At 46.8% G+C, this 15,302-nt stretch overlaps 1 protein-coding gene across 1 annotated transcript; it reads right to left on the bottom strand.

The window, feature by feature from the left end:
• Positions 1-161: 161 nt before the first annotated feature.
• Positions 162-14,841, bottom strand: LOC128836870 (zinc finger protein 883-like). The gene is made up of 5 exons (XM_054027554.1): positions 14,777-14,841; positions 13,616-13,742; positions 12,125-12,238; positions 9,722-9,811; positions 162-9,121 (listed from the first exon to the last, which is right to left on the bottom strand). The coding sequence occupies exons 2-5, from the start codon at positions 13,740-13,742 to the stop codon at positions 7,680-7,682; spliced, it is 1,773 nt and encodes a 590-aa protein (XP_053883529.1). The 5' UTR covers positions 14,777-14,841; the 3' UTR covers positions 162-7,679.
• Between the last annotated feature and the right edge of the window lie 461 nt (positions 14,842-15,302).

Genomic DNA, 15,302 nt, shown 5'->3' on the forward strand with positions numbered 1-15,302 from the left:
AACTTGTGCCATTAAGGTGAGACAAGAAAATTTCCAGAGGTGAAACTCCGTGTCTGGGCTACACGCTGCTAAATATCATACCCCAGTTTCTATTCTGTATCTATTGCACAGTAGTCGTACCACATGTATGAAAAAAAAATCAACCAAAAGCAATTGTCAACCAAATTGTGGCAAATCCAGATGTAATGTTTTTACATAGTTTATATGGACAACAGTTACAATTTAAGAAGCACTTTACAATAGTTAGCTAATGGTACAAACAATATTTGGCTAATGGTACAAACCGTTAAGTGGTCCGCCGAGACCCCCAGCGATTTTCAAGTGGTCTGTGGAAAAATAAGTTAGACTACAAGAACAATCAAGGTACCTCACTTTACTTTCATTTACTTGCTGTTACTTAGAGGAGGATGAAGAAAAAAAGAATGAAAAACGGGTTGGGGGGGATAAGAGAGAATGGTCTTTTTCTTGGTTGGGTCCCAAGGAGGGGCCCCAAAAATGAATCTGAGCACAGGGCCCCACTAACTCTAAATCCGCCACTGGGACTGACCCCTCCCCCACAGCTCCCCACTCCACAGACAGGGTCTTTCCCCCCATTCCCTGAGCTCCGCATGCTGCTGCCAGGACAGGGGCTGACTCCTCCCTCGCCCCAGCTCCCCACACCATTGCCAGGAGCTGGGGCTGACACCGTCCCCACACTGCTGCCAGGGGCTGGCCCCTAAGCCCCCCCCCCCAAGCTCCATTCTACCTGGGGCTGACCCCCCCCCCAAGCTCTGCTGCCTGACACCTCGTGTTGCCACCCCACACACACACGTTCCTCCACACCCCGCTAGGGGGGTGCACCCGACTTTTTTGGTAAACTGGGCATTTGTTCATTTGCTCTTGCCAACTGATCTTCTGGACAATACAATTTCATATAAAGTGTATTAATAGAAAATGATAGGCATGAATCCTGTTATCTGATATGGAGATTCTCAAACCCTTCAATCCAAACCCACTGGCTTAGATGAAACAATATTACAAGTTAAGTACAAGTTAAAACTACAGAGAATTTAAGTGATTTACAAGTAATGAGGGATTGTTCATGGGGAATAAAGAAAAATTCAGAGAGGCCCGTGACTCATCCCTGACTTTTATAAAAATATCCATGATAAAATAGGAAGGGACAGGGCAGCTGTGGAGTGGCTTGGAGCTCTGGGGCCCCCACCACTGGTGGGGGTTCAGAACTCCACGGTCCTCCTGCCACCAGCAGCGGAGGGAAGCTGCAGGGTCCCCCTGCCCCCTCCCCAGCAGAGGAGAGCAGGGAATCCCCCTGCCATCGCTGCAGTGGGGAGCTGCGTGGGTCCGCATGCCCCCCAAGGTGGGTCAGGAGCTGCAGGGTACCCCACCACCGCGGCAGTGGCTACAAACTGCGGGATACCCCGCTGCCCATGGTGGCAGAGAGCTTGGGGGCCCACTGACTCAGGCGGTGGGTGTACCGCACATCCCTGCTGCTATGGCAGGCAATGGGACCCGGCAGCTCCCAGACGCCAGGGCTGAAGTCATGGAGGTCTTTGGAAGTCACAGATTCTGAGACTTTTGCAACTTCAGTGAAAAAAACGTAGCCTTAGTTATAAGAAAATAATAGGTAAAACACAACTAACTAACTTTACAAGCTAAATGGATTCAAAGCAAAAGTCTCTCTCACCGCATGCTGTATTAGTTTTATTGACGGGAATCCTTTCAGCTAGGGACCCTCCCCAAGTGCAGTTACTTTCCTTGTCTTTCAGATGTTATTGATGCCATGAGCAGAGAGAGAGGGAGGAATATTTTGGGGCACCTCTTATTCCTTCTTATAGTTCATTCTCTTCTGCAAGAATCATCTCCAGCTGAATTTCAGAATCCATACACGTCATTTCAGTATCCATCGCCCTTTTCAAGAATGCAACCCCGATGTATACAGGAGACCCCCTGCATTCTCATTTAGAAGACAGAAAATTCCAGATTCTGCAGACCTTACACACCTTTTATCATCTAATTATGCACACAACAGTTTAGCTGGCAGTAGATCATAGCACACAAGTAGCATAAAGACCAAAGATACATGTACACTAACTACCTAGCACACAGTTCATATTTGGCAAACCTTAAGAGAGCATACATCTTGCATCTGACAGATTCTGCATATATTATGAACAAAGGTTAGAACAATTTAACTACTAGTACATTTGTACAATAAAGCTTAGCATGAGCACAAAGTATTCTGGGAGATTTTAACTAATTCAGTGCTCTAACACCCCCATTTTTAGAATACAGATAATGATTTAAAGCAGATAGCAACTGAGCTGAACTGCATGTGGTATAGCCAGCTCCAGTAAGAAAGGCAAGATGGCTGCTTCTCCCCAACATCATCTCCCAAGAGTGACTGGAACATGGCAAAGTCAGCACTGCATGGAAGATTGCAGGTCTTCACCTACACACATGGCAGCGCAGCCATTTCAGACTCATATTTCTCTTGTATTATTTTATTCCCTCCAGGAATGATGACACAACAGTGACAGAAAGTCCCATCTCATCATCACCCTCTGACAGAGAGGCACGGCCACGGATTTCCCCACTGGAGGAAAGGGGAGAAAATGGCCCGGTGCTGCTGCTCAGTTTGATCTGTGGATGTTGCTGGGACTGGTTTCTCTCCCTCTCTATTTAGGATTCTCTCTCCTGAAACAGTGCTCTCTGGCTGTCTGTTCCCCATGCAGGATCCCATCTCTGTCCCTGCCCCATGACCGCTGGAGGTTTTATACCCATGTCACGCTCTGGGCTGGGACTGCAACTCCACAAGTTGTTTATAGAAAACACTGACAACAAGCAGCAAACCTGAGTGCCAGCTGGCAAAGTGGAGCAAAGTTGCCCACAGATTTTCCTGCATTCCTTGCCACTTGGTGTCAAGGCTGAGCTCCAGGTACATCTCAGTGTTAGGCGTAATCTATACTAGAAGTGCTACAGCTCCCGCTAATGTTCAAGACACCAAGCTAACATTCAAGATGCTCTAGTCTAAGCCATGGGAGAGAGCTCGCCTGTCAGCATAACACCTCAACCTCTATGAGAAGCGAAAGCTCTCCCGCCAACATTGCTCGGTCTACACCAGCGCTTAGGTTGGTATATTTTACATCTCTCAGGGATGTAGATTAGTGTTCTGGTAAGTGATAAGTTCTAGTGTAGACAAGCCCTGGGTGGTATTAAAGTGCCATTTACTTGTCCAGGGACACAAATTTGAATTATTATTTTTTTTTAAAAAGGCATTTTAACAGGAAGCAACTGACATCTCTCATCCTTGCTGTGATAAATGAAGGGGTTGGGGGGTAGCTCTCTTTGATGGACACCCAGCCAGCCAGTTAGCTATAAAGTCCCTCTTGGTGGCTGTTCTCTGCTTGCTTTACCTGTAAAGGGTTAACAAAGTCCCCCAGGTAAAAGAAAGGGAGTGGGCACTTGACCAAAAGAGCCAGTGGGAAGGCTAGAACTTTTTAAAATGGGGAAAAAACTTCCCCTTTGTCTTTGTTGTTGTTCTCTGGGAAAGAGGGGAACAGGGAGCAGTTATGCTATGAGAAGCTTTAAGCCAGGTATGATCATCATACTTAGAACTACTTATTTGGAACCCCCAAATAAAAAAAAATAAAAAAATAAAATTAATGAATTAATGGAGATATCCCATCTCCTAGAACTGGAAGGGACCTTGAAAGGTCATCAAGTCCAGCCCCCTGCCTTCACTAGCAAGACCAAGTACTGATTTTGCCCCAGATCCCTAAGTTTCCCCCTCAAGGATTGAGCTCACAACCCTGGGTTTAGCAGACCAATGCTCAAACCACTTTGCTATCCCTCCCCCCATGTGTAAGTGAATCAGGAATGTTTAGAAAGACACAATTAGGTTTATTTCTGTTTTTCTTATGGCTAGTGGACTCCTCTATGCTAACCGCAGATGCTTTTGTTTGCTTCTAAACTTTAAGCTGAACCCCCCAAAAAGCTATTTTGAGTGCTTAATTTTTGGAATTGCTTTTTTAAAATCTAGCAAAAGCCTACGTTCCAGATGTATGTTCTTTCTTTTTGTTTTTAATAAAATTTATCTTTTTTTAAGAACAGGATTGGATTTTTGGTGTCCTAAAAGGTTTATGCATATGTTGTTTAATTACCTGGGGGCAACAGCTAATTTCCTTTGTTTTCTTTCTCAGCTCCTCCCCGGAGGGTGTGTGTGTATGTGTGTGTGTGAAAGGGCTTGAGGGTACCCCAGGAAAGGAATTCCTAACTGCGCTTTCCTGGGTTCCCAGGGGTTTGCATTTAGGTGGTGGCAGCATCTACCCATCCAAGGTCAGAGAGAAGCTGTAACCTTGGGAGTTTAATACAAGCCTGGAGTGGCCAGTATTAATTTTTTTAATCCTTGTGGGCCCCCACCTTCTGCACTTGAAGTGCCCGAGTAGGGAATCAGCCTGAACATAAGAACGGCCGTACTGGGTCAGATCAAAGGTCCATCTAGCCCAGTGGCCAATGCCAGGTGCCCCAGAGGGGGTGAACCTAACAGGTAATGATCAAGTGATCTCTCTCCTGCCATCCATCTCCACCCTCTGACAAACAGTCTAGGGACACCATTCCTTACTCATCCTAGCTAATAGCCATTAATGGACTTAACCTCCATGAATTTATCCAGTTCTCTTTTAAATGCTGTTATAGTCCTAACCTTCACAACCTCCTCAGGTAAGGAGTTCCACAAGTTGACTGGGCACTGTGTGAAGAAGAACTTCCTTTTATTTGTTTTAAACCTGCTGCCGATTAATTTCATTTGGTGACCCCTAGTTCTTGTATTATGGGAATAAGTAAATAACTTTTCCTTATCTACTTTCTCCACATCACTCATGATTTTATATATCTCTATCATATCCTCCCTTAGTCTCCTCTTTTCCAAGCTGAAAAGTCCTAGCCTCTTTAATCTCTCCTCATATGGGACCCGTTCCAACCCCCCTAATCATTTTAGTTGCCCTTCTCTGAACCAGTGGTCTCATCTCAAAAAAGATATACATCTGTACACAGTATTCAAGATGTGGACCTATCATCGATTTATATAAGGGCAATAATATATTCTCCTTCTTATTCTCTATCCCCTTTTTAATGATTCCTAACATCCTGTTTGCTTTTTTGACCACCTCTGCAGACTGCGTGGACCTCTTCAGAGAACTATCCACAATGACTCCAAGATCTTTTTCTTGATTTGTTGTAGCTCAATTAGCCCCCATCATATTGTATGTATAGCTGGGGTTATTTTTTCCAATGTGCATTACTTTACGTTTATCCATATTAAATTTCATTTGCCATTTTGTTGCCCAATCACTTAGTTTTGTGAGATCTTTTTGAAGTTCTTCAGTCTGCTTTGGTCTTAACTATCCTGAGCAGTTTAGTATCATCTGCAAACTTTGCCACCTCACTTCTTACCCCTTTCTCCAGATCATTTATGAATAAGTTGAATAGGATTGGTCCTAGGACTGACCGTTGGGGAACACCACTAGTTACCCCTCTCCATTCTGAGAATTTACCATTAATTCCTACCCTTTGTTCCCTGTCTTTTAACCAGTTCTCAATCCATGAAAGGACCTTCCCTTTTATCCCATGACAGCTTAATTTACGTAAGAGCCTTTGGTGAGGGACCTTGTCAAAGGCTTTCTGGAAATCTAAGTACACTATGTCCACTGGATCCCCCTTGTCCACATGTTTGTTGACCCCTTCAAAGAACTCTAATAGATTAGTAAGATATGATTTTCCTTTACAGAAACCATGTTGACTTTTGCCCAAAAATTTATGTTCTTCTATGTGTCTGACAATTTTATTCGTTACTATTGTTTCGACTAATTTGCCCGACGTTAGACTTACCGGTCTGTAAATTGCGGGGATCACCTCTAGAGCCCTTTTTAAATATTGGCATTACATTAGCTATCTTCCAGTCGTTGGGTACAGAAGCCAATTTAAAGGACAGGTTACAAACATTAGTTAATAGTTCCGCAACTTCACATTTGAGTTCTTTCAGAACTCTTGGGTGAATGCCATCTGGTCCCGGTGACTTGTTAATGTTAAGTTTATCAATTAATTCCAAAACCTCCTCTAATGACACTTCAATCTTTGACAGTTCCTCAGATTTGTCACCTACAAAAGCCAGCTCAGGTTTGGGAATCTCCCTAACATCCTCAGCCGTGAAGACTGAAGCAAAGAATTTGTTTAGTTTCTCCGCAATGACTTTATCATCTTTAAGTGCTCCTTTATTCTCGATCATCGAGGGGCCCTATTGGTTGTTTAGTAGGCTTCCTGCTTCTGATGTACTTAAAAAACTTTTTGTTATTACCTTTTGAGTTTTTGGCTAACCGTTCTTCAAACTCCTCTTTGGCTTTTCTTATTACATTTTTACACTTAATTTGGCAGTGTTTATGCTCTTTTCTATTTACCTCATTAGGATTTGACTTCCACTTTTTAAAGCAAGTCTTTATCTCTCACTGCTTCTTTTACATAGTTGTTAAGCCACGGTGGCTATTTTTTTAGTTCTTTTACTGCCTTGACACCTGCCCTTGCCTTTTTTTCTGGTGTATGACTTCTGATGGCACAATGAATTAGATGATGAGTAAGTGATGTAGTCACGCTAATCATGACAGCAGCATCCATAGAGGTCAAGCATTTGCATCTACCATCAAGATGATAAAGAAGGTAGTCCATAACCAAATAGCATGCTGTTTGTTCTTGAGCCCCACAGGAACAGGATGTGGAGCTCAAGAAGCCCCAATGGGTAGAGATGTAAGTTAAAGCACCTGTCACCACAATGTATCCTGTTGTAATGAAGAAGGATCTTTCACTTAATATGGTTATTCTGAGGAAGACGTGAGAGCTGATTCGCAGAGAGTAGGGGATGGAAATCTGACTTGTCTATCTACCAAGAAATGCAGCATCAAACCAAAGTAGAGTCCCACACCACCTGTTGGTGCTGTTCCTTAGAAATGTTGTCTCTGATATATTGTCTGACAGGCTCACTATTTCAGAGAAGGGGTGTCTTGACTTTAGCTGTATCATCGTTGTGTGACCCAGAAACTCTGATCTCAAAACCTCTGGTCCTATCTAGTATTGCTTGCCTCGCAATTGAATGTGAAGACAGGGCCCTGGCTGCATTATGCACGAAGCCAACTATCAAGACAGTTTGATTCATAATTTTCTCTCAAAGCCAAATCAAAAACAACCTTCCAGTGCTATGAGGGGCACACAGGGATGTCAAGCCTTTCATTAACTCGGGAGATGAAAGCTCCTTTTCAGTCTCTGCCCATTTTTCCAAACCCCCAAATCCCAGAAGAAATAAAACAATTAATTCCATTTGTGGAGCCTGAGAGGATGGGAGCCACAGTGAGCAAACGGCTTGGGAGAAACCAGGGCCTCCAAAGTGCAGTCCTAACTCCAGTCATCTCTGTCCCACCTGCAGCCCATTATGCCCACTTTGGAACGTTTCTGTACCTCTCGAGGACCATACAAATTATTTTAATAAACCCAGCACCTAAATTCGTGTCTGCTTAGTGAAGAGGTGGGAACATTTCAGAGTGGGAGCAACTTCTCCCTCTTTTATAGGCTTTGGGAACAGGAAGAAGTGAGAGAAAGAAGAGGTTCCCTCCATCAAACACCAGGGTCAGGAGTCTCTATCCTGAGTGGATGCTCTGGTGTTTAGTAAGATATGATGAGCGAGCAAAGCGCTTCCCACACTGAGCGCAGGAATATGGTCGCTCTCCTGAGTGGGTTCTCTGATGCTGAGTAAGAGATGATGAGCGAGCAAAGTGCTTCCCACACTCAATGCAGGAATATGGTCGTTCTCCTGAATGGATTTTCAGATGTTCAGTGAGAGATGATGAGTGAGCAAAGCACTTCCCACACTGAGTGCAAGGATATGGTCGCTCTCCTGAATGGATTCTCAGGTGGTTGGTGAGGCCTGACAATTGGGTGAAACTTTTCCCGCACTCAGTGCAGCAATAGGGTTTCTCTCCAGTGTGGATTCTCTGGTGGCGAGTGAGATGATGTATATAGACAAAACCTTTTCCACAATCAGTGCAGCGATGGAGTTTCCCATTGTGGACTCTCTGGTGTTTAGAGAGACTGTCTGGATGACGGAATATTTTCCCACACTCAGCACAGCGATGGAGTCTCCCTGTACTATGGGTTTCCTGGTGTCTCCTGAGACTTTGAAGGAGACTGAATTTTTTCCCACACTCAGCACAGCAATGGGGCTGCTCCCCAGTGTGGATCCTCTGATGTCTGATCAGATGTTCTCGTAGGCAGAACTTTTTCCCACACTCATGACACAAGAAGGGTCTCTCTTCGCTGTGGATTTTCTGGTGCCTAGTAAGATTTGATGTAAGTTTGAAGCCTTTCCCACATTGGTTACAGCGATGGGGTCTCTTTTCTGAGTGGATTCTCTGGTGATTACGAAATGTTGACGAATCCATAAATTGCTTTCCACACTCAGCGCACGCATAGGGTCTCTCTCCCGAGTGGATTCTCTTGTGGATGGTAAAAGCTGACAAGTATAAGAATCTTTTTCCGCACTCAGCACAGTGATAGGGTCTCTCTCCAGTGTGGATTCTCTGGTGGGCACTGAGCAGTGATAACTGATTGAATATCTTCCCACATTCAGAACAGGGATGGTCTCTCTTCTTTCTGTGAACTTTCCCATGTGCTCTGAACTCCTTCTTTCTCCTAAAGCTCTCCCCACACTCGCTACAGTGATACAGTTCCTGTCCCTTATGAACCATCCAGTGGTGGCTTATCAGTTCTCTCTGCACCTTGAATTCTTCTCTGCACACATGGCAGGTATATAGGCTCTTTCTGGGCTCAGTTTTTCCCTCTGCAGGAGGCTTTAGATATGGCCTGGATCTCCTCTGATGGCCTCTTGAGGTTGCCTGCTCCTTCCTGATCAGATTTTTCCTCTGCCTTTGAGACCTGCCCTGTCTCTTGTGATGTCTTCCCCGTTCAGATTTCTTGGAATGGTTCTTCCCTGATGTCCCTCGGAAAGGTCTGAGTGGCTCCAGGCTACCAGGTCCTTCCTCAGGAGTCTGCCCCTCAGCTCTGTTCAGGTTCCTTGCCTCTGCTTGGTGGGGAAGAGAATCCAGATGTTATTTCTTGTGCTGCTCACAAAGGGAAACCACTAACATTCCCAGCAGGGGGATGTACCTGAGGCAGCCCTATGCCTCTCCCCTCAGAGTAGGGCTGGCCATCGGCAGTTGAGTGCAAGAGGCCAAACTCCCAGGGGCCCCAGTGGTAGGGAAGGAGGAGGAGGTCAGTGTCCCATAGGCCCTGATAATAGCCCCCCAAATAAACCTGGAAATCAGCCCCCACAATTCTCTCCCTACTCTGAGGCCCATCTTAGTGAGGAGAACAGCATCACCACACACCAGCATTGATACCCCTCTCCCGAGGGTCACTCACAGGGAACACTAACACTGTGATGGATCCCAACGTCTCCATGTTCTATGGAAAATGGGGGAGGGGGAGAGACTGAGGGAATCTGCGTAAGGGGAGAGATGGAGTTTCTAGGGGGATGTCAGGGTGAGGAGCTGTAGCACTTCTCATGTTTGGGCTTCAATCCCTATTGTAATGCTCTGTGAGGGGAGAGTTTGCAGCTGATGGCCGATTCCTGAAATGAGCTCTCCGGCTCCCACTGGTGGAAAGGACAGAGCTGGTTCCCTACCTGCTCCAGGGGAAGAGCTTTGTGTGAGGAAGAAGCCCAAGGAGCTTTCAATTGCTGGCCAGTCCCAGGTCTCCTCTGCATCTGAAAAATCTGCACCGAGACAAAAGGTCTTTGGTTGACAACACATGGACCGAATGAATATCACTGAGAGAAGCCCTTCCCCTTGCACTGTAAATTGCTCATTTATGGTCACTGTTGGACAGTGGTTCCACAATGCACAAGAGGGGAAGCTATTTGGGTCTGGACACTTATTTTGTACTGTTGTAGCACAACTGAGATCATGGTACCATAGCACCAGGTGCTGCACAAAATTACAGAGAGATCGCCCTGATGTTGAAGAGCTTATAAACTAAATACACAAAGGGTGGGGGAGAGCCTGAGTCAAAGGAGTAACTTGCTGTTGTAATAATTGGGCCCACAAATTTACCCGAATTGGCCGTATAACTGTAAAATCTGTGAGAAAGTTTATAAAGTGTTACAATATCCTACAACAATAGATGTTGATGGGAAAAGGTGCAAAATATAAACAAGACAACGGAATTGGTCCAAACAAAAGAGGCCTATAATGCAATTCAAGGACAGTGTTAAAATGATGGCTGTAAGCAAGAGAAGTGTGGAACTGGACATTAAAGTACCGAAATGACTGAGTTTAATTTAGGCCTAACTAGCAGAAAAACAATGAGGGGCTGGGCTATTTTGCCCACTACTTCCTTTAAGCGTTTCTCAAAAGAAAACATTTTCGGGGGACAATAAAGGAGAGGAACTGAATGCAACCCTTGCTGACTGAAAAAAACAGCAATAGCAGGTGTGTGCCAACAGCTGCTGCAGTGAGCGATACCATCATGCTGCCACCCTGATCCTGATTTTGGGACCCCAGATCATCTTTGTACTAATACTAAGAGACGTCTAAACAAGACTGGACCAGAGACAGGGAGCCAGAGGATATTGCCACCATTAATCAGTTCTGGCTAACACCTCAAAATCACCTGGAATGTGAGATTTTTGTCCCCCTGTCTCTCTTAACTCCCATGAGTTCTTTTCATTCCCCACCATATTTCTTCTCTTTCTTATTCTTCTCCCTTTGCCTTCTGGTAAATAAGAGTCTGCCTTAGCCTGCAAAACTGCCATAGTTTGCAACCTTGCTGTAAGCCTGTGATCAAAGAGGCAGCCAAACGAATTGTCCAGAACAGACCAATGCTGGACAGGTTTGCCAGGCAGGTCTCCAATTGGCCGATCAGACCGTGTGCCGTGCCTGTGTTTCTCCAGACGTGAAGCAGCAAGTAAGAGTAAACCCGAGATATAAGCCGTAGGTTCTATTTTCCTCTTTTTTTCTCTTCCCTGTTGAGTGGGTTTGTGTTTTTTTGTCTCCTAGGAAACGGGATCGGATTTTAATAATATCAAAAACAGCGCCAACAGCTTCAACATTTCAAAGAGACAGTTATTACTGTGTTTAATACCATCAAAAAGACTTTCAAACAGAGGTCTTTTGTCTAAAGGCTCTCTGCAGCTAAAGGGAAAGGCAACAAGGGACACTGTCAAAATAAAAGTCTTACATCATCCCTGACATTTCAAATGCCTTAACTCTTTTACCCTCTTTTTCTGTATCTTTTATAAAAGATTAGAAAGAATTTTTCATGGTGTTTCCCATGGTACTACGCAGGCTACTCTCTCTATATTCCAAACCCCAAACCTTATTTAACATTCTTTAATGTTGCTCATGACAGTGTCACGTTAACACCTTTGTCTCTCTGGGCCCATGTATTCTATATGAATTAATACAACATTGTCCAAGGTCTGCCAGCAGGTCAGTGGCAGAATGAGGAATAGAGTTCAGGTCTCCTCACTCCCACAACACGATGTTGTCTCCCAACCAATCCTGGCGCATAATAAGGAAATCCCTTATTAATGTCAACTGAGAACCCAAAAAAGCGATTGAACAATGCTGAGTACCTACAATATTGGGCCTGAACTTGGAAGGGAGATACGCAAGTGCTGTTCGGATGATGATTCAGACAGCCGGGGAAGAGTTACAAACACTTTGATAGATGGAATTAGAATTCTAAAGGATGTTGACAAACTGGAGAACTGGTCTGAAATCAACAAGGTGACATTCAAGAAACACAAGTACGAAATAGTTCACTTAGGAAGGAAAAATGAAATGCACAACTAGAAAATAGGGAATAACTGACTTGGCAGCAGTACAGGAGAAAAGAATGTGGTGTTTACAGTGGATCACGAATTGAATGGTAGCCGACAATATGATACTGTTCTAAAATAGCCTGATATTAGAATAAAAGACTAACATTCTGGGATGTATTGTCACTTTGGCCAAAACATATCAGGATTCCAGCTGCCATCAGCTACTCCTTCAATCCCTCCACATCACTTTAACTCCTTCCTCACCTGGGTGGGTTCCTCTAAGAATGTCCCCATCTTCATCTTCTGTGGGACCCCGCACACACAGATCTTCCCCTCGCTCTATGCTGAAGATCACCACTGGCTTGGGAGTTTTGATTCCTGCTTAGAGAAAAGCATCACTGCTAAGCATTTCTAGGCACAAAAGTGCTGCACTTTCCACAGGTGCACATGCAATGTTTATGCCAATTGGGCAATGAGCTAAGTGTGAAGGTTAATAGGCAATTGTTTTCCATGGAAACATGAACTGCAACTTATGGTCAACACTCCTGGTGCCCGGCAGTGGCGAGATACTGAGTTGCAAACAACCTGTCACCTGTGGAAAGGGCAGATGGACATGACTGCGGTGTCTGAAGGGATTGAGGGGCACAGATGTGGCAAATGCTGGATATTTCTCCTTAGCCTAAGAGATCTGGGGTCCTCCTTAACTCTCCTATGGCCCAGCACCCCTCTCCCTCTGACGGATATGTTTAAATAGGAATTAAACAGCTGTATCTGGCCTGGGTCAGATGACTTGGGCTTGGGCTGCAGGACTGCAAAATTGCTGAGTGGCTATTTGGAGGGAGGGTCCCAGAGCCTAGGCTCCAACCCCAGCATGAATATCTACACTGCAATCTTTAGCCCCGCAGCCTGAGCTCTATGACATGAGTCAACTGACCCAGGCCACCCATAACCATGCCGAGGGTCTTTTATTCCAGCATAGATGAACCCAGTCTGTCTTTCACCTTCATTGTGGTGTTGGCTGGCCTCTCATCCTGTAGACCTGCAGAACACATGACCCTTTTCTGCTCATGTGCTCTGTCTGGGGAACTACAAGAGCCAGGATTCTCTTGCATTAAACTGTGGAGCAGTAGCGACTATGGGTGGAAGGATCTCCTCTTGAAGATATGCAGGGTAGTTGTAGACGTATCAGTCCCAGGATATTAGAGAGACCCGGTGAGTGAGGTAATATCTTTTACTTGGCCAACTTTTGTTGGTGAGAGAGAGAAGCTTTCCTTTCCCAGACCTGAAGAAGAGCTCTGAGTGGCTCAAAAGCTTGTCTCTCTCACCAACAGAAGTTGGCCCAATAAAAGATATTACCTCACCCACCTTGTCTCCCCATGAACTGGCTCCTCTGCTCAATGAAACATGTCTCTATCCATCCACACCCATGCACCCCTCCTTCCAACCCCACAGACACCTCTCCACCCAACCACTCATACCAATGCGTCATCTCAGTTACTAGCAACAGAGAGTCCTGTGGCACCTTTAAGACTAACAGAAGTATTGGGAGCATAAGCTTTCGTGGGTAAGAAGTGAGGTTCTTACCCACGAAAGCTTATGCTCCCAATACTTCTGTTAGTCTTAAAGGTGCCACAGGACCCTCTGTTGCTTTTTACAGATTCAGACTAACACGGCTACCCCTCTGATCTCAGTTACTGTGTCTCTGTGCAGCACCCAGTGGACAGGGGCCCTTATCTCACACACACAGCTCCTCACCTAATGAGACCAGAGTCTGGTAATTTTCCCACATGACGTGTCTGTAAAGTTGCTTTTGCTCCTCGCCCAGCAGCACCCATTCTGCTGGGGAGAAATACATGGCCACATCCTCAAACGTCACTGACATCTGAAAGGACAAACAACCCAACTAAGCATGGCAAAATTTACACACTGGTACAGGAACAGCTGTTGCAGGTGATGCAGATGTACAGTGGTCCACGCAACTCGGAGGGCCCTAGAAGGCTTGAAAGTTTGTACCATTACTATGGTTGAGGGTTGGCGCAGTGAAAAAAAATTAATGGACAGAGTTTTCCTGGAGCGGCATTCTAAGGTGTGTACAGGGTTGGTTCACTCCCCAGTCGCTCCCTCCCTGGCCGTGCCCGCTCTCTTGGGTGGAAATTAGGGTTACACTGTTGTAGCGGTGTTAGTCCCAGGATATTAGAGACACAAGGTGGGGGAGATAATATCTCTTACTGCACCAAACTTATTTGTTCTTGAGCTACACAGAGCAGGGTCCTAAAGTCCAGGCTCCAGCAGAAGCCCAAATGTCTGCACCGCAATTAAAAGAGCTGAGCGCCATGAGCCGGTGTCAGTTTGCACAGCCCGGCTGCAGATTTTAGTTGCTGCCTAGACAGACCCTGGGCGCCCCAGCCAGAGAGCTGTGCCCCAAGCAGTAGCAGCCCAGGCTTTCAGCTCCGGGGGGCTCTGGTTGAATCCCAACACGCTGCCCGATGGGGCAGTCGGACAAGGAACCTCCCTCCCCCGCGGTCCCCAGGGACTCCGTTCAGCCTCCCCCAGCGCCTCCCATTGCCAGTGTGTGCAGCGGCCCCAGCCTGGCCCCGACCCCGCTCTCCCGAGCAGGCTGCTCACAGCCCCAGCAGCACAGGCCAGAGGACCTGTCAGCCAGGACCTGCCCCCCCAGCCCCGGCCGGTGCCTGCGCTGCGGGAAGGGGGAAGGACCCGGCAGCCCCCGGAGCACCGCCCCGGGGAAGGGGCCCGCCCGCCCCCAGCAGCGAGCAGGAGGGTCGGTCGGGCTGTCGCGGGCTGGGGCGCGGACCCTGCCGGGCTCCGACCGCTGCACAAACCGGCCCCCGGGGGGGTCTCTCCGGTCCCAGCAGCTCCCTCCCCAGGCGGCGATTTCCCGCCCCGGGCCCCGCTCACCGCGCCGGGCGCTGGGGCTGCAGCCTGCAGAGGGGGCTCGCTCCGCACGCGCAGCTCGGGCCGGGCTCGGCCCCTGCCCGCCCCCCCGCAGCAATTGCTGGGCGTGTCTAGGCTGTGGAGGACTCGGAGCTCTGTGGCTTTAACCCTTAAGCAGCTCGCTCGGGGAAGCGAGTTGCAGAGGGAGCCACTAGGGGAGACGAGGTGAAGTCGGTTCCCGGTTTGTTGGTGGCTCCCGGCCCCTCCCCTCCCTGCTGCAAGGGCGGGTATTGGAACAATGTTATAGGGGGGCTGGACACCCTGTGTAGGATGGAAACCACTTCAAACCAGGGATGCTGCCGCTCCTGCCCCCCAGCGCCCTGAGTTCCAGCCCCCCCTCCTTCAAAGAACATTTCTTAGTGATTCAGCAGAGTGAGACGCCTTTTCAAACATTTCACCAGAAGAAATGTGACTGAGGTTCATAGCAGTGTCTATTAGTAAATTAATACATTATTTAATAATTATTCAAATCTGGATCTGGGATGAGAGT

The sequence above is a fragment of the Malaclemys terrapin genome, chromosome 4 (genome assembly GCF_027887155.1).
Source record: "Malaclemys terrapin pileata isolate rMalTer1 chromosome 4, rMalTer1.hap1, whole genome shotgun sequence".
Taxonomy (NCBI): Eukaryota; Metazoa; Chordata; order Testudines; family Emydidae; genus Malaclemys; species Malaclemys terrapin.

Coding starts and splice junctions, on each gene's coding strand:
- LOC128836870 (XM_054027554.1), bottom strand. CDS start 13,742: ATGTCAGTGACGTTTGAGGATGTGGCCATGTATTTCTCCCCAGCAGAA. Junction 12,239..13,615: donor CCAGACTCTGGTCTCATTAG/GTGAGGAGCTGT, acceptor TTCTCTAAGCAG/GAATCAAAACTCCCAAGCCA. Junction 9,122..9,721: donor AAGCTCTTCCCCTGGAGCAG/GTAGGGAACCAG, acceptor TTCCCCACCAAG/CAGAGGCAAGGAACCTGAAC.